The following is a 26,381-nucleotide window of genomic DNA, read 5'->3' on the forward strand; positions in this document are numbered from 1 at the left end:
GAAAGCGCCAAGTCCTAACCACTGGACACAGGGAATTCCCAAGCCACATTATTTAATACTCAATGAAGGCTGACAGTTTTACTGGTCATTTATTTCACTCAGTATCCAGATATCTGCTCAACTATTACCTCCTCAAAAGGGATTTTCCTAATGTCTCCACATAAAATATCTTCTTTTTCCCTCACCAAACTCTATCTCTTTACCCTGCTTTGTACTCTATCATAGCACTTAAAATTGGTTATTTTAAAATGCTGTTTTGCTTTCTAAAATTAAAATTCTCAAATAATAATAGTGGTGAAAACTGTCAAAGTTCATAGTATTAAGTGTTCTTTTTTTTTTTTTTTTTTTTTTTTCATAGTATTAAGTGTTCTTTTATGGAATATCTTATTTAATTCTTCCCTAAAGCACATGTTATTGTTATTTCCATTTAACTAATGAGGAAATTAAGGCTTAGAAACGTTAAATAACCTAAAATCCTAAGACTTAAAAAAAATAGCTCACAGTCACAGAAAGAGTTGAACAAGTCACAATTTGGAACCTTGGTCTATCTGACTACAGAGGTCAAGTTCTGAATAACTATTCTATGTTGCTTCTTAAATTCATTTACCTGATTGAAAATAAGACTTGGCATTTGTATTATATTATACTACATTTGTAATTAAGGACTCAAGTGTTCTGAAATAAGAAAATTCCCATAGAGCATATTAAACAAGATTAGAACTTACAATAGGTATCTGATTAATAATATTTCAGCGTGAAAGCTTATTTGGCAAGTGGCTGTTAGCCACCATTCACTGTGAAAAATATTACTTTAGAAAATCAATGAATATACTAGAATATATGTAGAAACAAAACTTAACATTCGTGAGATAAATGAAAATGTCTAGTTAAAAATATTAGCAGGTGAAAAGTTTCATATATGGATTGCTTGCGGTTCCTGTCCTTTCTCTCCACTTTCCACTTTGCTAAACTTCATTTTACTATAGGCTCCCTACGTGATAGAATAGGCTTTAATTTCCTGGGAATTGTCCTTGGCTCTGAACCAAGTCATTTATTACTGATATCAGAAGGCTTTGCTCCAAATGCCCTGCTCATCTGCAGTGTAATTCAGACTGTAATTTCACAGGCTGCTGCCTCACCTGTAGGGGTGCCATCTGGAGGAGAATTATACCCAATGCTTCTCCCATGATGCTCATGGGGCACTTTTCTTCCCAAACTGACATTCCCTTTTTAAAATTAAAATTTGCATTTACACTTCAAAAATTAATAACTACAAAAGGAACAAACTGGATCAAATCTGGAACTAGAAGAACCATTAACATTATTCACTGAAATAGGAACCTTATTTTAAAATGCCTGCTCATGGTATCTTCTTGGAATAGATAAATTAATGATAAAAGAAACTTGTGATATCTTCAGAATAAGGTGCTTCTCTTGACTATTTTTTTTTTCAGTTCAAATAACTGAATTACTGACACACGCTTAGGCAGAATTAACTATTTTAAAAAGTGAGGAAAGGGGAAGGCAACAATAAAATGACAAGTTTATGTGTAGAAAGTCTAGTGACAAACAGTCAATAATCTGGATTTATTTAAAGATAAAAAATAAAGATTTATTTTAAAATATTTAAAGATTACTTCCAACAAATAAATAAACCTGTGAAATCTAATCTCGAATTCTTAAGTACATTTCTGAAGCATAATAAATATTTGATGACTTCTTTTTCAATACTCCTCTCAATTCTATAAGATTTACTATAGATAGAATTTTATCCAATGTGACTGGGACTAGTAGTCAGTTAACTGAAAACAACATGTTTTAAGTAAAAACATACAAATGTAGATTTGTTTACCAATATTACCAATATTTACTTGCCAAGTGGAGAATCCTTCAATCCTGTAATTCCCACCCTCATTCCTAAGTCCTTCACAATTGTTTTAGTGCTTTATTTTACAACAATTTTTTTCTTACAATATTGTTCAATAGTTTACGTTAATATTAACTGATTTTTCATAAATAAGTAGGCAAACAAATACAGTAAGCTCTTGGTAAACAATACAATCCAACTGATAGGAGCAGAAGAGGAGCAGCACACTAAAGGTACCTCATTAGCCTAAGTGTTCAGGTAGCCATAGGAATCTAGCAGGTGTTATACAAAAAGAATGCAAAGCATCATTAATTTGGTGAATTAAATGCAGGTTGGTTAGGAAGCTTCAATTGTTCATGCATGTGACAAAGTATACTGTCATGATGTCACCTTTTAAGGGAAAACTTCCTTGATGCCTCAGACTAGGTCAGGTGGCCTGTATAATATCATCTAAGTTGAGGTATGAGTTATTATCAATGCATGGAAATGAGAACTCTAAAACAGGGTTTCTTAACCTTGGCACTACCAACATTTTGGGCCAGATAGTACTTCCTTGTAGGGGCTGTTCTGTCCACTGTAGGGTATTTAAGCAGCACTCTCCTCCAGTCCCTATCTCTCCTGAACTGTTGTAACCTAACATGTTTCCAAGACATTTCCCATTACCCATATATCCCAGGGGGGGGCAAAATTAGACATGCTCCCTCCACTGCTGAGAATCACTGCTCTAGAGATATAACAAAAATAATTAGATAAGCATTTTCTTCTCATCTACAGTGCTCTCTGCTAGAAATGTACCAAACTGAAGATTTTACAGGATGTGCCCAATCTTGTCTGATCTTAGAAGATTTAAAGGATGTAAAAGAACCCCTATTTACTTCACTGTTATATTTATAATAGCCTTAGACATTGAACATCTAAAGTGAAAGTTTTTTCAGTGATTCCCAAGTCTGTGATTTGACTCTTTCACCTTAAAATGTGCTAAAACTAACCATTTTATTTATCAAAAATATGATAAGGAAGTTACATGAGAATTTTTAAGTAATTATGTAAAATACTTTTGGGTAAGATACTTTCCTTACTGATAACTCTACAGTAACCGAGACAGATTACATTACACTCTCACACACCTGGAAAAATGCAAGGCAGCCGATGATATCAAGCAACAAGAATATCTGTATCCTTTGCACTCATTTGCCATAAAATGGGTAAAAAAATAATGCTTTGAACATGAACACACAGACATCTTTGTTCAATGTTTTATGTATTTGGTTAAGATAAATTTCTTAAAGCAGAATTTCTGGATTAAAGGATATGCACATTTAAAATTTTGATCTGTGTCATAAAACTGCCCCATAGAAAGACTATGACAATTTTTACTACCAGAACTACATGAGTGTACTAAAAACTTAAATGTAAATGCGGAAGGTATGAAGTTTTATATGCACACACACACACACACACACACACACACACACACACACACACATCTCCATCTTCTGGGCGGGGGGAAGTACTAACCATAAAGAAAAAGACTAATAAATTTGACTACGTTAAAATTTAGAATCTCTGCTCATCAAAAGACATCAGAAGAATAAAAAATAAGTCATAGAGTTTGGAAAGATAACACACACATTTCCATCTCCAACAAGGAACAGTAATCAACAAGAAAAACGCGGGCAACCTGAAAGAAAAATGGGCTAAAAAAATTATATACAGTTACGAGCCAGGAAATCACCAATAACCATATGCAGAGATGCTGAACTTCATTAGTAATTCAAACACGAGACTACCAAATGACTACCAGATTGGCAATAATTAAAAAGTCATGCAGTATCCAGTGTGGCAAATCTATGGGGTAATGAGGTAAAAATACTTTGATCCATCCCTTCTTCCCTTCCTATTCTTTTTATTTTTTGAAGTATAGTTGATTTATACAAAGTGGTGTTAGTCTCAGGTGCACAGCAAAGTGATTCAGTTATACATACATAGATGTATATTTTTTTCAGATTCTTTTCCATTATAGGTCATTAGAAGATATTGAATACAGTTCCCTGTGTAAACAGTAGGTCCCTGTTATATATATATTTATATTATATATAGTAGTGTGTATATGTTAATCCCAAACTCCCAATTTATCACCCCTCCTTCCCCTTTGCTAGCCATAAATTTGTTTTCTATGCCTGTGAGTCTGTTTCAATTTTGTAAATAAGTTCATTTGCATCTTTTTTTTTTTAGATTCCACATATAAGTGATATCATGATATTTGTCTTTCTCTTACGTGAGTTAATATAATCTCTAGGTCCATCTATGTTGCTGCAAATGGCATTATTTCATTCTTTTGTATGACTAATATTCCATTGTATATATATCTTACATCTTCTTTATCCATTCATCTATCAATGGACTTTTAGGTTGCTTCCATGTCTTGGCTATTATAAATAGTGATGCTATGAACACTTCGGTACATTTATCTTTTCGAATTAATTTTCTCCAGATATACACCCAGGAGTGGAATTGCTAGATCATATGGCAACTCTATTTTTATTTTTTAAGGAACCTTCATTCTGTTCTCCACAGTGGCTGCACCAATTTACATCCTCACCAACAGCATAGGAGGATTCCTTTTTCTCCACACCCTCTCCAGCATTTATTATTTGTAGACTTTTTGATGATGGCCATTCTGGTCGGTGTGAGGTGATACCTCATTGTAGTTTTGATTTGCATTTCTCAAATAATTAGCACTACTGAGTACTTTTTCATGTGCCTGTTGGCCATCTGCATGTCTTCTTTGGGGAAAGATACATCTGTATTTCTAAAACAATACTCCAATCCTGCACACTGATTGAAAAAAATCATTAATTATAACTGGAAATTCTACTCTTAAAAATACAACTAAATTACTTGCTAGCACTTTTATCGATGAGAATTAATTAAGTTATATGTAACATGGTGGTCCTACAAAACTCGTAAATTATAGATGTTTGAGGCTACAGGAAAGATGAACTCTATTAACAGTATGATTCAGGGCTTAAAGAACAAGATCTCATTCCGTTTCCTGGACCAATGCATTTTAGGAGCTCCTGATCCTCTAAGTACAACATATACGCCAGAAGAAAAAAAAGAACATCTAGTTAGATGTGTCAGTAAGCTGGCTTTCACCTTGAGAGCCATTTGCTAAAGTTAGTAAATAAACCTGGAAAAACAGGAGATAAAAGCCATGGTCCAGCCAAAGTGAGGAATATAAGACCCAAATAACAAAACAGAGACAACCAAATATATCTACAGAGTAAATGTAAATTTAAAATCTCACCTGCTGCCACCCTGCTCCCTCCCCGACAACCCAGTTTAGAACCTTGGTGCTGGGTGGTCAAACACATACTCCCCCCCCCCACCCACGCCTCCAATAATTCTTAACATAAGCCAGTCCTCATGCAAATATACAACCCTAATTTACAATGTCTAGGTGGCAGGAAAAACCTCAGCAATTTAAAAGTGATTCTGCAACATACTCTGTTGTTAAGACCGTGAAAAAACAGGTATTCTCATACTACTATTGGTAAGAAAGCAGAATGGTAAGGTAAGTGCTGAGGAGATTTTGGCAAAAACTGTTAAGATTGCATATGCATATGAATTAACCCTTTGACCCATCAATCCCACTTCCAGGAAAATGAAAAGAAATATGTACAAGAATGTTCAACACAGTATTAGTTGTAACAGCAAAAGAATGATAGATATTTAAATGAGAGTTATATACATTATATTTATCTGTACAATGGAGTATTATATAGCCATAGAAAGGAATGAGGTGTATCTCTCTATAATGATACAGTGATGGCCAAGATAAAATTTTAAATTTAAAAAGCAAAGCACAGAACAATGCATAGAGTATGTTAACTCTGCGTAACACAAGGGTGAAAATATAAATATATACATATCTAATATCTTTTTAATAAACCAAAGGCTAAAAAAAAAAAAAGTTACCTATTCACTAAAGGACAAAAGGAATGGAACCACATAAATTTTTTTGTAATTAAAACAAAATTAAACTAAAAAAGGAAAAAGAAGCAATTCCCCCAAATTGAAGAAAAAGGAAACAAATAAATCTGATTGTATGTCAAGTTGGTTACATAACCAGAGGAAAATAATTAATTCAAGTAACTTTGAAACACAGTATTTAGACTGTGTATCTCCATGAGATATATTCTAGGACAAAAGAAAATATAGAGGGATCATAAACTGCATTAGAAATCTTACTGTTAGTAGTAAAATTGATATAAAAATTTTGAAACTATTATAGGTAAACTATTATATGATAAAGTAAATAAACAATTATTATTTTAAGAATCAAAATTTTCGGCATAGAAGAAAAGAGATACAGTACAAAATTAAAGACTCTAAGTAAAAATTCTATAATCTTAAATTGGAAATATCAGTGTAAACTCATGGTTTTTTTTAATATTAAAAAAAATAGCGGGCTTCCCTGGTGGCGCAGTGGTTGAGAATCTGCCTGCTAATGCAGTGGACACGGGTTCAAGCCCTGGTCTGGGAAGATCCCACATGCCACGGAGCAACTAGGCCCGTGAACTGCAACTACTGAGCCTGCGCGTCTGGAGCCTGTGCTCCGCAACAAGAGAGGCCGCGATAGTGAGAGGCCTGCGCACCGCGATGAGGAGTGGCCCCCGCTTGCCTCAACTAGAGAAAGCCCTAGCACAGAAACGAAGACCCAACATAGCAATCAATCAATAAATCTTTAAAAAAAAAAAATAGCTATACCTATCCACTAAGAACAACATACAACCAATGGCAGTCCAGTAGCAATGAGCACTCCTAGAACCCAGACTGTGATCTCTATATATACCGTTTTCCAATGAAAGAACCAGGATTCTTTGATTCCATGTTTAGGCAGTATAAAATGACTGTAAAATATCTTATAGTACCAGAAAGTATAATCTGAAACATAAACATACTTATATTTTGTTTTTCATTATTATATTGAAGACAACTAGGAATTGTTAAAGGGATATAAGAGGAAAGTTCAAATGTCATTAGTTAAAAATAGGCCAATTCGAACACCAAAAATAGTAATTACAATGGTTCAAAACACATCAAATATGTTAAAAATCCATGAGTTCATAATGACACTAAAAACAAACCAAAAAAATCCCTTTAGAAAATGCTAGAGAAACAGTTCATTACTTTGAAAATGGTTAAGTAGAAAATATCTGGCATTTATCCCCTTTTTCCTATATAAAGTATACTTCATAACCAAACGTTTGATGAGACAGTACTTACAGAATAACTTCACCTAACAAATAAAGAATAAATGATATAATTAGAATATCACAATTTTACACCTTCTAATGAAATAATGAATCTAAGAAATCATTTTCAATGAATTCTAAAATCTTGAAGTCAAAGGCTGATAGGGAACTTTATAATAAGTAGATTAGGCTGACAACTCCAAAACCAATGATCAATCTCAATGTAAGAGACAGCCAAACACTAAGAGTCCCCCGACTCAATACAACAGAAACTAATCACCACCATCACACGTGAAGTGTTCCGGGGGGGAAAACCCCTTGAATTTGTTAATCCTCTATTTCTTGACCTTGTATTTCAAGTTTACAAGAAATACAAGGGATAGAAAAACATATTAAATGACACCATGAGGATGTAATCATCAAAATCCAGAATGTGGGAAATTCTAAAGGACAAATGGCCCGGTTTCTTCAAAGAATTGCATGATAAAAAAAAAAGAGGAAGGTGAACCTACAGATTAAGAGATTTTTAGATACCAAGATTTTGATACCAAGAGCATGATGCATAAAAATAAAAACATAATTTATACTTCATCAATATTAAAAACTTTTGCTCTGCAAAAGGCTCTGTTAAGAGGACTAGTTACAAAGTGGGAGAAAATATTTGCAAACTACATATCCAATAAAGAACTAGTAAAAAGAACTATCAAACTCAACACTGAAAAAATGATCCAATTAGAAAATGAACAAAAAGACAGAAACACACAATTCACTGAAGAGGAGATACAGAGAGCAAATAAATATATGAATAGATGTTTCACATCATAAGCCATTAGAGAAATGCAAATTAAAAGCACAATGAGATACAACTACACATCAGAGTGGCTTAAATAAAAAAAAATAGTGACAACAGGAAATGTTGGCAAGGATGTGGCAAAACTGGATCACTTATATGTTGCTAGTAGGAATATAAAATAGTACAGCCCCTCTGGAAAATAATTTGACAGTTTCTTATAGAACTAAACATACAATTACTACATGATTAGCAATTATACTACTGGGCACTTCTCTGAAAGAAATGAAAACTTATGTTCCCACAAAAATCTATACACAAATGTTCATAAAGCTTTATTTGTTACAGCCCCAATCTACTGGATGTCTTTCAAAAGATGAATGGTTAAACCAACTGTGGTACATCCACACCATAGAATAATACTCAGAAATAAGGAACAGACTATTGACACGAGTCATAATTTGGATGAATCTTCAGTGAATTATGCTAAGTGAAAAAAGCCAATCCCAAAAGGTCAGATACTGTATGATTCCATTTACACAGCATTCTTTTTTTTTTTTTGATGTGGACCATTTTTAAAGTCTTTATTGAATTTGTTACAATATTGCTTCTGTTTTATGTTTTGGTGTTTTGGCTGCCCAAGGCATGTGGGATCTTAGCTCCCCCACCAGGGATCCAACCCCCACCCCCTGCACCGGAAGGTGAAGGCTTAACCCCTGGAACGCCAGGGAAGTCTCCTACACAGCATTCTTGAAAAGACAAAATGACAGAAATTGAGAAAAGATAAGTGTTTACCACAGGTCAAGGCTGGGATTGGACAAGGGCAACAGGAGGGCTCCTTGTAGTGAGGGAACTGTTCTGCATCTCAATGGTATCAATATCAGTATCCTGGTTGTGCCACTGCATGATAGTTTTTCAAGATGTTATCATTGACAGAAACTGGGTAAAACATACAGGGAATCTCTGTGTAATTTTTTATAATTGTATGTGATAATCTACAATTATCTCAAAACCAAAAGCTTAATTAAAGATTTATGAAACAAATTAATCAAATGCAGTTATGTGGACATAACGCAGACCCTGATTCAAATCAAATGTAAATAAAAGTAAAATAAAATTCATGAAACAATTAGGGAAATGTGAACACAGACTAGATAGTAAGGAATTTTTAAATATAATACAGAATTGTGACTACATCAATAATTTTGTTTTGCTTAACAATGGTATAATGCATGTACATTTTTAAAAGTCCTTATCAGTAAGAGAGAGCAAAAAAATAGTGTGGAGACAGATAAAACAAAAATGGCAAAGTGGTGATAACTGTTAAGTTGGGTGATGGGTTCATGAGGCTCAATGAAACATTCATTCTATATTTTTTACATTGAAAAATTTCCCTAGTAAATTGTTTATCCAGGCATCTTTCAAAGGATTTTCCACAGATAAAGTTCCTTGGAAAATACACAGCACAACATTAAATAGTACTGAACACTCAAATAAATAAGAACCAAACACCATGAGTGAGGGCCAATAGAAACAAAAGTTGCAAAGCAGACCTGCAAAAATGAGATATTGTAATTAAAAAAACAAAATATAAAGTAAGAATGTTCATGATTCATGAGATTAAAAGAGGGTTGAAGATAATAATAACAAGCAAAGTTTTAGAAGAACAAAAGAATATTTTAAAAAAATAAAATAAAACCCAAACAATCCAATTAAAAATGGGCAGAAGACTTGAATAGACATTTTTCCAAAGAAGACATACAGATGACTAACAGGCACATGAAAGGATGTTCCATATCACTAATTATTAGAGAAATGCGAATTAAAACCACAATGAGAATCACTGACACCTGTCAGAATGGCCATCATTAAAAAGTCTACAAATAACAAATGTTGGAGAGGATGCAGAGAAAAGCAAACCCTCATACACTGTTGGCAGGAATGTTAACTGATGCAGCCACTATGGAAAACAGTATGGAGGTTCCTTAAAAAACTAAAAATAGAACTACCATATGATCCAGCAATTCCATTCCTGGGTATATATCTAGAAAAAACAAAAACACTACCTCAAAAAGATACATGCACCCCAACGTTCACAGCAGCACTATTTACAATAGTCAAGACATGGAAACAACCAAAGTTCCCATCACCAGATGACTAGCTTAAGAAGATGTGATACACACACACACACACACACACACACACACACACACACACAGAGGAATATTACTCAGCCATGAAAAGTAATGAAATACTGCCATTTGCAGCAATATGGATGGACCTAGATAATTTTATGCTTGGTGAAATAAATCAGGCAGAGAAAGACAAATACTATATATCATTTATATGTGGAATCTAAAAAATAACACAAATGAATGTATATGCAAAACAGAAACAGACTCACAGATATAGGAAACATTACCAAAGGGGAGAGGGAAAGGGGAAGGGACAAATTAGGGGTATGGGATTAACAGATACAAACTACCATGTATAAAACAGATAAGCAACAAGGATATGTTAATAGCACATGAATTATACCCATTATCCTGTAATAACCTATAACGGAATATAATCTGAAAAAATCCTGAATCACTATGCTGTACACCTGAAACTAACACAATATTGTAAGTCAACTATACTTCAATTGAAAAAAAAAAACCTAGAAGTAAAAAAAAAAGGAAAATAAAAAACAATGGATATGTTTAACAGATTAAAAGTAACTTCAGAAAGAATTGGTGGACTGAACTGAAAAAATTATCCAGAATGCAGTCCAGAAAGCCAAAACATTAGAAAATATGAAAAGGTGAGGAGGTATGGAAGATGCAGAAGTCTAATAAATATACAATGGTAACTCTAGAAAGATTTATTAAACAAGATACAAAAAACTCAAACCATAAAGAAGTTTGATAAATTTGATACACAAAAATTAAGAATGTCTATTCATCAAATCATATCAAAAAAATAGTGAACTGACAAGCCACACACTGCCAACAAACATAATTGATAGAGAATAATGTATCTGTCAAGACAAGCTGGGTTACCCTGCATTAACAAACAACATCCAAATAATCACCTAAAACAAAAAAAGATTTATTTCTGGTATTACAGGTTGACAAGAAGCACTGCTTATTATAATCACTCAGGGAGTCAGGCAAGTCATAGGGCCACATCTAACTTCAAAGGAGACAGAAAGATAAATTCTCCTATGTGCCCAGAAACAAGGAGAAGCAAAAGATATGAGAATAGCCCTAGTAACAGATTGGTAACTAGAATAAATAAGAAACTCTTTCAGAAAAATAATAAAAAGACAAAAATCCCAAATACAATGATAAGCAAAATAAATGAACAGAAATTTCATAAAAGACAATGCCAAAATGAGCTGTAAGCTCATTTAAAACTGTTAGTTCTTAAATATTTATATAACTGCACTCTAGAATTTCCCTCCCAAATTACATAAAGAAATGAGCAAAAATTAGCAATTAAAACCGGTCAATAATACTGTTTATCTTGAGAACATGTATGCAATGGGTTGTATGTGCTTGGTTATATAAAAGGGTGAGATTTCTTTCTGTCTTTGTAATCTCTTAGTGGATTGCCAGTGATGCATATCATATTCTGGTTTAATGTTTATTTAATAAAATAAAATTTATTTAAAATTGTGTTCCTTCTCTTTTAAAAAATATAGTCACAACAGAACTGAACCAGAAAAGAGAAAATAACAGAAAAACTGACTTCCATAATAAGAAAAAAAAAACATAAAATGTATATTCTTCAGGGGTTTTGTGGTTCTGCAATAAGAGGGTCCCTTACAGCACTTAGTTAGCCTTAACACAAGAAGTGCCAGTGTCTTTGTTTTTTTAATGGTAGATTAATTCTAAAATATGACAGTAGTTGGGTTTTTCTTTTAATAACAGCATTTCAGAAAAAAGTAACACTTAGAACTATTTTTAAAAATCACTTAAATCAGTACTTAGAAATATAAGCCTCAAATGCAAAATATTAGAAAATGAAAATCTGAATATCAATGATCTAATAAGCTTCGATTTCAAGAAGCTAGAATAAAAGCAGCAAGTCAAACTAAAAGAGTAGAGGGAAATAATAAAGTCAGAAATAAATAATAGATAACAAATGTATGATAGAAAAAAATCAACAAAGCCAAAATTTGGGGTCTTTGAAAAGCGTATTAAATGATAAACCCTTAGCAAAACTGATCAAGACAAATCGCATGTAATTTCTTAATGATACAGGAATTTCATTAAGGGAACAGATTAAGCCTCTGGTTTATTCTTCCTTTTACTGGACAGAAGCACAAATTAATAAAAATAAGGTTGAAGACTGAATTCATGAAAAGGGCAGTTAACCTCACATTCATTCAACTTCAAAGCTATAGTCCTGACTTTAAATTGGGTATCTCCAAATAAATATTCTAGTATTAAAAGGGATAGAGGAAAGAGAGTGAAAATGGAGCCAACCAAATCAATGTATACCCACTACTGAAAAATTTACTCAAAACAAGTAATGTATTAAGAGGTCAAGAAAGTCATTACTAAGAACAGATCAACATTTAATGTAACTAACTCCAGCTAAAATTTTCATTTCACCTAAATAAATAATTACTTCAGAGTCCTGTCACCTAAATTTTGCCAATTTGGAGGATCTATTAAAGATAGTATGAAAGATCTATGCTAAAAGGGAGGAAAAACTAAGAGGACAGTTATCTCCATCAAGTCCTTTAAATCAGTTTCAAAAAACTGTAAGTCATGGCTTCTTAAACTTGTCCCTTAAAGTACTTCTAATGGTTAAAGAGAATGAATTGGAATTCCCAAGGAATTAGGGAGTACCTTACTAAAATCAGCTCTGCAAGGGCTCAAAAAAGTAAGAAGGCAGGTGTTTTACTTTAAAAATCTGTAAGAATTTTGCATTCCACTCCATAAAAATACTAATAATGCCTCCCTTGAATCTTCACACAGATATAATTTGTTATTTCTCAAACACATGATTGGGGGTTCTCTAAATCCAGGTTGTAGAGCACTGGAGCAGGTATTATTTATTACAAATTGGTGGCATTCATATGATTACTCAAGGCTTGTGAATCAAATATCTGTCCTAAGATAATTCTTAAGTAGAACCACTTCATACTAATTATTATAGTCATTATGACTGAGACAACTGAGTTACATGAAAACAATCTGAGTTCGTAATGAATGCCCATCTCTCTGCGAATGCAAACTGTTAAAATTTAGGAGCTTACTTTCACTCCCAGGTAGAGGTAAACAGTTTTACTGAAAAAAAATTTTTTTAATTGCTATACAATTTTGAGTTTGAAATAAAAATTAACAAATATTTCATGTTCTCTGGCTAATATAGTGAAAAGTTTTTGTAAGGACAGTTGATACATACTCCTGAAAAACTTATGCCCTTTATCTTTACAACTCATTGAGAAAACATTAAGCACAACTAGAATGCAACATGGAATTACGGAGAGCCAAAAAGCAAATAAATCCAATTGAATCAATCACATATGATGCACTGAATCTCTTCGCAAATGCAACTTCCAGAAATTTGATGAAAGAGATATAAAACATCCAAAATATTATGTTTCAAAAGCAAAAACTTACCCACAACACATAACTGGTTCAACATAAACAACTTTCCTTAAGGGACTAAACATTTTCACTTATATATAGTCTCAAGCACAGAAAAAAAAATAGCATATATTTGAATATGATACATACTACTACACTTTTCTAATGTACCTGCAATATAAAATAGCCTGAGATCCACTTAAACAATTTCTCAAAGGGTTAAATTTTCCCTACAGCTACCAAGATCCCACTATTACAAAACGGTCTCCTCTCTAGAGTAAGAAATAAAATGGCTGCAGAGTGTGATGTGAATTTTAATTTAAACAAATATTAAGATTAAATAAAGGAGAGGCTGGGGAGTGGCTAAGAGTGCAGCTAAGAACAAATGTAAAGATTATAAAACTGAAATAATTATACATAAGAGGCCTATTTTTTTTTTGATAAATTTATTCGTTTTTATTTATTTTTGGCTGCGTTGGGTCTTTGTTGCTGTGTGCGGGCTTTCTCTAGCTGCAGCGAGCGGGGGCTACTCTTCATTGCGGTGCACGGGCTTCTCATTGCGGTGGTTCCTCTTGTTGCAGAGCATAGGCTCTATGCGCGCAGGCTCAGTAGTTGTGGCACACGGGCTTAGTTATTTGATGGCATGTGGCATTTTCCCGGACCGGGGCTCAAACCCGTGTTCCCTGCATTGGCAGGCGGATTCTTAACCACTGCACCACCAGGGAAGCCCAAGAGGCCTATTCTTAATTACATTTTTACTGTCTTTGTTTTCGTTTTATTCTTAATTCAGATGTCAGCACATCTGTGAAAAAATTATGCTTATAAACCACAATATTCCTTTTAGTGTTCAAATACAGTAACTATCTCTCTGTTAATATTTAGAGTACGCAAAAAATTCCTACTGAATATGCATTTTATATTTTATGTAAAATAATTAGGTATTATCAAGTACTACCTAAAATTTGTTTACAGAGCAGCAAACTGAGACTTTTTCTTGAAACATACATATAATACATTTTAATTCATATGAAGAAAAATATCAAAAATATTCCCAACCCCAATAATCCACATCCATCAGCTGATTATCATACTTCTTTGCACTGATTATAGGCAGAGTCAATTAGTAAATGCTAGCCATGGAAACAGAGGACCTTCTGCTCTTACAAAGGGCTGATAAGCCAAGGCAGAAGCCCCAAGAATGTTCTTCTCTCAAGTATCAATATTCTTTACTTCATGTATATTATCATTCCCAACTTTTATTTATTGAATAACCTACTCAAGTAGCTCATGCACTAGTTACACAGTGCTTAAAAGTTTGCATAACTTTCAAAACTGAATGGCTAATTACTGAGGTCTTATTATGTGCCAGAATGTTTTATGACATTTACATGTATTAATTGCATTTAATCCTCACAAAAACCCTGTGAAGTGGGTACTACTGTTATCGTCATTTTATAGAAAAGGAAACCGACTCACAGAGAGGTTCAGTAACATGCCCAAGGTAACAAACCTAGGTGCGGCAAAATAGGGCCAAGAATTCAGGTGGTCTGACTCTGGAGCAATATTCTTAACTCTGTCACATGCTACATCCTTGCCTTCATGTGATGTACAGAAAATTATAAATAAGATCGTGTCTGTGGCCTGTGAGTTTCTATCTGGGAAAGTTCTCTTATGATGTATATTCCCCCATCATTTACTAATACTGATCCCTTTTACAGAATATGACCATACCAAGTAAATCCTGGTTCCCAGTCTTAAGAGAATCGAAAAAGGTACATGAATAATTAATTCTAATACACTGTAAAAGTGTATAATAGAAGCTTAAACTAAACTACAAAAGAAAGGAGAAAAGAGATTTTATATGTGATCAAGGGGCTAAAAGGGAAAGCTGCATAAGGGAGGAGATGTCTGAGATGAGTCTTCCAGAACTACTAGCAGTTTGCCAGACAGGGAAGGTAAAACACATTAAAAGAAATAAGGCAGTTTGCTAACACATATTTTGCTCTCACTAATCATCAGTATCCTCCATTAAGGGGCAAACTATTTCTGCCAAAAACACACTAATAATGTGACTTTAGACACAGAAACAAAAGACTTTAAAACAACAGTAATCTTTGTCATCAAAGGAACATTTTTTACAGTGAATTTTACGTAACACTGTATTTTTGATTTTTAACCTTTGTTATTTTTTTTACTATTTTTCAACAAAGATTTATTATTTATTTATTTAATTTTATTTTTGGCTGTGTTGGGTCTTAGTTGCGGCACGCGGGATCTTTCGTGGCGGTGTGCGGGCTTCTCTCTAGTTGTGGCGTGCGGGTTTTCTCTTCTCTAGTTGTGGCGCACAGGTTCCAGGGCATGTGGGCTCTGTAGTTGTGGCACACGGGCTCCAGGGCACGTGGGCTCTGTAGTTTGAGGCACATGAGCTCAGTGGTTGTGGCATGCAGGCTTAGTTGCCCCGCGGCATGTGGGATCTCAGTTCCCTGACCAGGGATCGAACCCGTGTCCCTGGCATTGAAAGGCGGACTCTTTACCACTGGACCACCAGGAAAGTCCCTATTATTGATTATTATTTATTGATTTTAAAAAATATACCAAAAATCTGGCAGTAAAAAGATGTCTTTTTCTCTGATGGACCAACAGAAAAATAAGAAAAGCAAGAAAAAAAATGGCAAGAGGTATACAGTTGAGGTGAAGTTATGTCTTTATGTTATGTCTTTATGTCTTACATTTCCTTATCTTGAACCACTGGACATAAGAGATTATGTCTACTTTTAAGTAGACAAAACAATACATACTAGAAATGTACAGTTTTATTTCGCTTAAAATTTTCAGAGTAATAAATATAAAAGAGGAAAAATAGGAGAGTTTAAAAAAATCCTTAAATTCAGGTCATAAGCATATTTCTTGTTATGGACAGGAAAGGCAAAAACACACCTGTACAATTGAAAATTTGTGTTGTTAATTAATCTCCTATACTTTCCCTAACTCTAAGATTAATTCAACTTATCTAATTTACTGAACTACTTAATTATTATTATATCATTTAAGGCAAGAAAGATCAGGAAAGGCCACCTGATCCTCATGGCAGTTGGCTGAAATGGCATGGTTTCACTGCCAGACCAAACTAAAAACAACAAAGACATTTCAACACGCACCAGTTGAAAATATGACCTATGACAGGCTTCATGGCCCAGTTTCTGGACTGTTGATAAACCAAATCACAAGTCATGTTTCTAAGTGATAAAAGCTATAAAATCCTGAAAAGCTATTTACAAACAATAAAGAATATTAAATATGAACAAAGAATACCCCATCATTGTGGGTGTGGGCCTGTGCATGCATGCACTATACAGACACACTTGTGTTGGTGAAAATGGGATGGGAAAGGTGACAAAATTTTAGGTCACTTCTGTGAAGAGCAAGCCTAGACAGAAAAATTACAAGGGACTTTAGACAACCTGAATGTATATTATAAGTGATCATGACAATGTAAATTCACCTAATGTATAATTTTCCTGATGGTCCTGATGACAGAAAATAACATGTCCAAACAAGAATCACCTCTGGCAGTTGTATCATGCAATGCCAGGATCTTATCTATCTATCTGTAAGGAGGTCATGCTGAAAACTTAGATGGAAAACAGCAACATCAAATGAGTCAATCTGGCTTTACTGGCTCACAGGACAAGAATTAGGGATGCTTACTTTGAACAGTTTTATTAGGTGATCAGAAATGGAAAGTCATAAAGAATGGCTCTGTTGGTACAGTAAAATGTAAAAAATGAGAACAGATACTCAGAGGCATGAAATCCTATAGAAATTAAACTCTTTTAATTTAAATTATAACAATTTTATCAAATAGAAATTTCATTCAATAAAAATGAAAATGTAAAATTAAATGCAAACTTAAATGTAGAAATGCATAAACCTAAGAGACAAGTGATAGTTTATTAAATTGACATGCTAACAGCAATGACTTGGCTTTTAAAATTACATTCTTATCTAAGAACACCTTCCAAAATAAAAGCAAAGTTCATGAACAGCTGTAGACAAAAAACATAACTAGATTAAGCCATGGATCAGTTAGTGGACCACAGCAGAAGAAAACAGATGTACGTCTCTGCAATATATGATGCCTACATTGCTATACTGGATTACACGTCCATTAAACATCTGTGTTCAATACTGCAGGGTGTTTTCTTTTTTTGGCCCTTCCTTGTGGAAAATACTTTTAAAAAGAGAAAAAAAGTCTATGCTATAGCTTAAACTTGGATTATTCTAGATTTTTGTATCCTGACTGATGTAAAAAAAAAAAATCAAAGACAGAAGATTCTATGCAAGGTATTTTAATTTTAAATGCTGCTTCATGAAAATGTGGCTTTAAAATAAATTTAGAATAGTCAGTTATTTGCCACTTGCCCATTGTTTAAGCCAAAGTAGGAATATCTGAAAAAATCTTGAATATATTTTAGGAAGCATACCTTCTCCTTGTTTAATTATGTAATTAGAATTTTCCAGCTTCTCAGCTCAGAAATCCGAGTAGAAGTACCAAAGTTAGGAGGGGACTTACTTATAGAAGATACTATAAATGATACTGCCAAGCCACAAAGAAGACTCGGTGACTGCCATAAATTACAGTGTCTAATGTTCCACCTAACACATTAAACACAATCTGCTAGACTCCAACCTCACTGATGCTTACAAGGAAAGGCAGATAGTAAGATAATGCAAACTCTTAAGTTATACCTTTGTGAAGAGGAAGAAAGAAAGTTCTTAGTTACCACTTCCTGGACACACGTATTTGTTTCCCTTACTGAAGAGTTTCTGAAAGCACCTTGGTTCCAAACAACTGACCCCTTTCATCTCAGGTTCCAGTGACTCAGTATTGTTTGTGTGACACTGCCTCTCCGATAAAGGCAGAGATCATGCCTGACTAATCCTCCAAAATGAAAGGTGTCCTTTATATCAATTAGAGTCTAACTAAAAGAGTTAGAGAAACAAAATGAAAAAGCACTGCTACAAGAGCCCAGGGCTAGGGTCGCACAATGGATGCTGGAATTATGACAAGTGGGAACTGGAGCCCCAAAAGAAACAGCTTCTGTCAGCAACACCACTGGAGACAAAAGAGAAGTAAAGAAATGCCCTGTCTTCTCCCTTCCATAAATCTCCCATTAGAGTTTCCCATTAGGTTCCCCAAACCCAATAGAAGTCGGCTGCCACAGGAGCCTAGGAAAAGCCACCTGCAGCGGTAGCCCTTCTCCATCAGACAGAAGAAAGCAGAAGGGTGTCAAATGGATCTGAGGGCAAAATAAGCCCAAGACCAGCATACCTTCCAGTAAAGTTCACATCATAACTGTAACAATCTCATAAATTCACTCAACCTAGCTAAGTTATCATTTGTTATTATACCAACTGGCTTTAAGATTTCAACTGCATATTAATATTTCTAGACTACATTTCAAGTTCTGAAATGAAAATTCCTAGAACATAACTACCCAGAAGGATAATTCTGCTAGGCAGGGCAAGAACTACCCAGCTAGTTAACTGAGCTGACAGGAAGTTTAGTGAAGTCTATCTTTTAGTTTGCTTCTAGTAATTCGGGGTAATTTTAAAGATGCATTTTCCAAGAAAAATAAAATGGTCCCTAGAGAAATGAGGATTATGTCAGCCAACATTTACTATAAACTACTTAAAGTTGTTGCCAAGCAGATGCCTCAAATGTACTTTCTCCAAAACACCTTTTTGTAGTCTTTAAAAAGATGCTGTATTTTTAATTATACTAACTAAATTCATTCCTTCTCACTCAATTCATAAGGGAAATCAGAGTGCTGATACAAATTATTTGGTATAAGAAGAATAATGATATTGTGATCAAGAATTGTTAAAAGCCAAGCCTAGCATGAAAAAATCAACACACTGTTTCACATGCAAAAGAGTAACTGCCAACAACAGTGACTGTCACTGGCCCTAAATTAAAACGACTACATTAAAAACTGAACATTTCAAAAGCTCCCTGAAATCAGTGCAATTTTGCTAGAATTATTATTTTCTATGTTTATTCAAAATTTATAGAAAATTGTAAAGCAAAACTCATTCTTTTCAAGAAGTTTTGATAAATTCATTTAATGAAAATACATGTTATCAAATACTTTTTTTAAGAAAAAGCTTAACAACTTCCAAATGGTTAAAAAAAAATCCTTCGTATATCTGGAAATAATATATACTTGTCTTATTTGAAGTGGCATATCAGTGAGTTAAATCAGTTGACAATACCATTAATTTTACTTTACAGACTCTTTAAAATAAATAGTCTTGATTTGTGGTTTCAAAAGCAAATTATAAAGCTATATATTGTACCTTAATTTTATTATCTTAATAATGCCAATAAATTCTATTTTATGTGATAAAGGACACTGATTACATGACCTAACAGATCAGAAAGACAGGATATTAAGTATGACAACAACAGTGGCAACATCACATTATTTTGACATAAACAGTCTTAGTAAATCCTTAACTAGTCCTTGTAGGCTTTTAGGAAAACATATTTAGGTCTCTACAAATCTAGAAAGTAGAAAAATAATAATTCTTTATTATGACTTTAAAAGTAAAAAGGCTAATTTACTCTCTTCTTTAAAAAATTATAAAATGGCCAGTAAATAAGTGCCATTTCAGAATACACTACCGTAAAAAGACTGTAGCTGTTTTTAAAATAATGCTACCATTCTGCCATTTATTAAATATAATTAAATGCAGAAAACCTGCTACTTTATTCATTGCCTTTTTAAAAAATTAATAAAAGTAGTTTTCTCTGCAAACACTTACCATCCACTCGGATATAATAACATCCACTTTTTCTACAGGAAGATGAACGTCTTCGATTTTTCCTTTAATTAGCATAATAGTATCTTCAAGTTTATTTAGTCTGAAAATTGTCATAATGAATTAAATTAGTATGTTAAACAGATTCTGAAAACTAGTCAAATTACATAATTTCTTGGCAACCGTTCATTTTAGTTTATGGAACCCAAAGGTATGTTTTTTCAAAGTTTATTTATTCTCTGGGCACTGTAATTGCTTTTTGGTCACATCATGAACCCCCTAGAATGTTTCTGGTTAATACAATAATACAACTAAACCAGCATTTAAAACTACAGCATGAAAAGAAACTCGAATTCTATTAAAAATACATGTCAATAAAGGTAATGGGTCTTTTTTTTTTTTTTAAAGGGAGAGGTGGAGACAGACAGACCAGACAACAAAAGTATATTTTAAAGGGAAGTAGTGTGTCACAGTGGAGAGACAGTTAGGGCCAGAAGCTCTTACACTGATTTTCAGGTCCTCTAGCACTTTTCAGCTAAGTGATCTTCACCAAATTATGTAACAATCTCACTGAGCCTGTGTGTTCATGTGTAAAACAGAAAGATGATACCTTCCCTAACTACTTCATAGTCTATTATGAGGATGAAATATTTGTGAAAGCTATGTACACATCCTCAAGCACTATATAATGGTAACGTATTATCATGAATAACAAAATACTGTATGTTGTGTAAAACTTGAAATTCTCCTCCCATCATAAATAATTTAACCTTGTCCAATACCATTCATTAGATATGTTTACATGCTTGATCACAAGATTAGCACATATTTTTCACCCCCTCCTTTTGCAGTTTCAAATAAACAACAGAGCTAAAGAGATAATTCCAAAAAGCTAAAAGCAAGCTACTAAGCTTGTATCTAGTTAAATAAATTCACAACCTTCAAAGGATGTACATCTGAATTATAAAGGATTTCTTCTGCTAACAAAGGAGGGATTTTTCCCCCCAAATTTCACTGAGGTATTATATACGTAAGATTAAATGCATTTTAAGGGTAAATTTTGTTGAATTTAAAAACAAAACAGATATACTTGGGTGACCACCACCATCACTATCAATGTACAGACATTTCTACTCTCTTACGAAGATTCATTAGTGCTCCTTCCAGAAAATCCTCCCATCCACAGGCAACCACTGATTTCTTTCTTTTACTACATATTAAAATTTGTATTTTGGGGACTTCCCTGGTGGCGCAGTCGTTAAGAATCTGCCTGCCAATGCAGGGGACATGGGTTTGAGCACTGGTCTGGGAAGATCCCACATGCCGCGGAGCAACTAAGCCTGTGTACCACGACTACTGAGACTGAGCTCTAGAGCCTGCGAGCCACAACTACTGAAGCCCGCGTGCCTAGAGCCCATGCTCCACAACAAGAGAAGCCACCTCAGTGAGAAGCCCACGCACCACAACAAAGAGTAGCCCCTGCTCGCCTCAACTAGAGAAAGCCCGCATGCAGCAACAAAGGCCCAACGCAGCCATAAATAAATAAATTTATTTTTTAAAAAAAGTTTGTATTTTGTAGAGTTTTACATAAACGGAATCATACTGAATGTACCCCTTTGTGTCTGGTTTCTTTCAAAAAGCATACTTTTTAGATTCATGAATATCTTTCTGTATATCAGTAGTTCCATTCCTAGGTATTGTTGAGTAGTATTCCACTGTATGAATAAAACACTTTTTTTACCCACACACCTGGGGATGGAATTCTGGATTATTCCAGCTTTGTACTATAATGAATAAAGCTGCTATTAACATTTATGTACAAGAACTGCTCTGTTAAATGGAAGTGATAGAACTTTTTAGGAAACTGCGATTTTGTTTTACAAAGTTCATATACAATTTTACATTCCCACAAGCAATATATGAGCATTCCTTTTTTTATTTTTAATTTTTTAATTTAATTTTATTTATTTTTTTATACAGCAGGTTCTTATTAGTCATCCATTGTATACACATCGGTGTGTACCTGTCAATCCCAATCGCCCAATTCATCACACCACCACCCCCACCCCCCGCGGCTTTCCCCCCTTGGTGTCCATATGTTTGTTCTCTACATCTATGTCTCAATTTCTGCCCTGCAGACTGGTTCATCTGTACCATTTTTCTAGGTTCCGCATATATGCGTTAATATACGATATTTGTTTTTCTCTTTCTGACTTACTTCACTCTGTATGACAGTCTCTAGATCTATCCACGTCTCAACAAATGACCCCATTTCGTTCCTTTTCATGGCTGAGTAATATTGCATTGTATATATGTACTGCTTCTTTATCCATTCGTCTGTCGATGGGCATTTAGGTTGCTTGCATGACCTGGCTATTGTAAATAGTGCTGCAATGAACATTGGGGTGTATGTGTCTTTTTGAATTATGGTTTTCTCTATAGCTTCACAACCTAGTCATCTTAGTATTGCTGATCTTTTAAATTTTAACTGTGTGTTAAGATCTCATCATGGTTAAAAGTTACATTTTCCTAATGACCAAGTATTTTTTCCATATGCTTACTGGCCATATTCTCCTATCATCTTTTGTTCAAATTTTTTGCCCATTTAAAAAATTGGCTCAGTTGTATTCTTATTATTGAATTTTAAGAGTTCTTTACATCTCTGGATAAAAACCTTGACGGATTTAAGTATAGTGAATATTTTCTGCCATCCTGTGGCTTTTTCATTTTTTTAATGATATGTTTTGAAGAGCTAAAGTTTTTAATTTTGATAAAAACCAATTTATCACATTTTTCTTTTGTGGTTCATGCTTTTGGTGACATATCTAAGAAATCTTTGCCTACATCAAATATTTTCACCTATGTTTTCTTCTATATTTTTTTTAGTTACTGTTTTGAGTTATATTTTCCAATATAGCATCATGATCATTTTTTTCATATATAATGAAAAAACTTTGTTGGAAAAACTATCACAAGTAATAGTTTCAACTTTGTTGAAGAAAAAGTATTACCAACCCATGGAATTATTTCAGAATCTTTGTCAAAAATCAATTAAACATAACGTATAAGCTTATTTCTGGACTTCCAATTCTGCTCCAAGATTTAGATGCATATCCTTATGCTAATACAACAGTTCCTTGATTTTTATAGCTTTAAATCAAGTCATGAAGTCTGACAGTGTATGTCCTTTAACTTTATTCTTCTTTTAAAATTCTTTTGGATATTCTAGGTCATTTGTGTTTTCCATACGAATTTTAGGATCAGCTCTCAGATAATATGTAAACAAAACAGCATTTCTATGTCCCAATAGGAAGTAATGAGAAAAGAGAATGGACATATCTGGGTGAGTGAATACAAAGGATCAGACTGTCAAATCTGACTCACATAAGCCAGAGATTTTACCCAGTGTCAGGCTTCACAAATAATTTCAAAAATACGGGCAATTAAGAGGTCCAGACTAATCAGGGAGAAGTCTGGGACATGAAAAGCAACTTCTTTATTCTTCCCTTCCCTTTATTAGACATGCACACTCTGGCCTAGAGTAGACAGGCCTCTAAGTAAGTTGCATAGGTTATTAACTTCAACAGTAAGGAGTCCTGCTCTATGTACCAGATTGCTCCCTGCTTTTTCTGAGTCTCTTGATTGCCTGTATCATTGAAATTATTAACAAAGCTTAATACTGGATAATCTCTCTGGGTAATCCTAGGTAATCAGGTTTCTGTGTGTCTGATTTGAAAATATTTTATCTCAGAGTAGTGCTGTGAGGAGGACTCTCATACAGATCCATGAATCAAAAAAGCTGAGGCACTTTTTAGCCAGAAAAAGGAGGAGACTGAAAAATAAGAAGAGGATCTAATCCTGGGATGGCTGCCTACTCATCCTTGGTATGAAGTGGCAAAACTGAGATTCAGAGAAAGTAGCTACTGGCCTGATAGGCAGCAGCAGGCAGAGAGGAAATAGTAAAAAAATACACTATCTGGCTGTTACTAGCATTTCTGAAAAAACACCAGTCTTTTCAGAGAAGAAATGATGGCAAAAGAAAGGACTAGAAGAACAGTTTTTCCTCTCACTGGAAGGCCTTCTTATGCTTATATGGCTGCCTGGGAAGATGAAGTATCCACTAAGAAAGTAATGAACTTAAAGCTTGGGGTTACCCCAAAGACGATACAAACGGAGGAGGACATGGTCAGAGGACTCCTGAGTGCTGAGAATATTTTGTGAAAGAGATAGGACATTTTTGAGAGACATCCCAGAAAAAGCTGGTGAAATCATTACTGGCATGGATAAACAATCAGGAGGATACTATCACTTATTTTACATACAACTGAGTAGAAAGGATTACTTGGGTCGATGATAGATCCCTAAGAGGCTGTGAACAGATGCTTCCAGGTGATACAACAACTAAACTACTACAGTGAGTAAGAGCAGGGCTGCAGTTTATCTATCCCAAGAGAGGTAATCCCCTGTCGTCACCCCAACCCTCAAGTAGAACAGTTCTCTAAAACAGTAGGCATGTTATGCATGCAAGTCAACTTAGACTGGCTTTATGATAACAATATAATTTAATGCTATTGGCAAAGATAAGAAAAGATGTGGAAATCAGCAACTCCTCCTTCTTGAGCACTTTATGTAATCTTGTTATATGGAAGCCAAGAGAATATTCAAGAGGCAGTATCTGATTACTTTGTTCAGTTAACAAGAATAGGACTGCATGATGTTTTTGACATACAAAAGAATGGGGGCATCAACAGGAGAAAAGACAGAGGGAGGAAACAAAAACCAGTTCACCGAGAGGGGAGTTTAGATAGCTTTCGAAATATGATGTGAAAAAGAGAAATTAGATAACATTTCTACTGAGTTATTAATAAGCTTTGTAGAGAATGGTTCAAATCCTGATAGTCATTATGGTCTTCACAGGTTTTTTCTTTGCAGAAATCATTGTAGAAAATGTTGTAAGATTAAAGATACCAGAGAAATACATGGCAAGGAAATACGAACCAATGTCAGAGGGTAAAATGGGGAAGAAGTTGTTAAAACAGCTGACTGGTAGTTCATGCACAGCATCTATTGGGGGACATTCATCCTTTGGATGAGTTTTCCATTAAAAGTGACTTAACGTCCTTGCATTGTCTGGGAGGAGGTTAGAAATATTAACAATACACTTTGATATACTTTAATTTTCAGTGTCTGCTTCATGTTCTTTACAGAAATACAATTGATTTTTATATATTAATTATGTATTCAGTACTATGAACAATTATATGCCAACAAATTAGAAGAAATGGACAAGTTTCTAGAAACATACAGCCAACCAAAACTGAATCAAGAAGAAACAGGTAATTTGAACAGAACAATCACTAGAAGTGAAATAGAAACTGTAATAAAAAAACTCCCTGCAAACAAAAGTCCAGGACCACATGGCTTCACTGAGGAACTTTACCAAACATACAAAGAAGAACTTATACCGATCCTTCTCAAACTATTCCAAAAGACTGAAGAGGACGGAACACTTCCAAAGTCATTCTATGAAGCCACCATCACACTGATACCAAAACCAGACAAAGACACTACAAAAAACAAAAGAAAATACACACACACACACACACACACACACACACACACACACATACAGTAGAGGCCAATATCTTTGATGAATATACATGCAAAATTTTTCAACAAACCAAATGGTGAAAAGCTGAAAGCCTTCCCACTAAATTCAGGAAGAAGACAAGAATGACCACTCTCACCGCTTCTATTCAACATAGTATCGGAAGTCCTAGCCACAGCAATCAGACAAGAAAAGATTGTCATTACATGCAGATGATATAATACTTTATATAGAAAAACCTAAAGCCTCCACACAAAAACTACTAGAACTGATAAACAAATTCAGCAAGGTAGTAGGATACAAGATTAACATACAGAAATCTGTTGCATTTCTTTACACTAAAAATGAAATATCAGAAAGGAAAGTAAAAGAAAAATCCCTTTTAAAATTGCAATTAAAAAAAATACTTAGGAATAAACCTGACCAAGGAGGTGAAAGACTTATA

The 26,381-nt window shown here is 34.1% G+C and overlaps 1 protein-coding gene across 2 annotated transcripts in view; it reads right to left on the bottom strand.

Moving 5' to 3' along the window:
* Positions 1-26,381, bottom strand: part of PRMT3 (protein arginine methyltransferase 3) — a 138,434-nt gene that overhangs the window by 65,949 nt on the left and 46,104 nt on the right. For both annotated transcript variants that reach the window (XM_007174815.3, XM_057553587.1), the window contains exon 10: positions 20,332-20,431. In XM_007174815.3, the coding sequence (XP_007174877.2) occupies positions 20,332-20,431 (100 nt within the window). The remainder of the gene's footprint in view (positions 1-20,331; positions 20,432-26,381) is intronic.

Source organism: Balaenoptera acutorostrata, chromosome 9 (assembly GCF_949987535.1).
Source record: "Balaenoptera acutorostrata chromosome 9, mBalAcu1.1, whole genome shotgun sequence".
Taxonomy (NCBI): Eukaryota; Metazoa; Chordata; class Mammalia; order Artiodactyla; family Balaenopteridae; genus Balaenoptera; species Balaenoptera acutorostrata.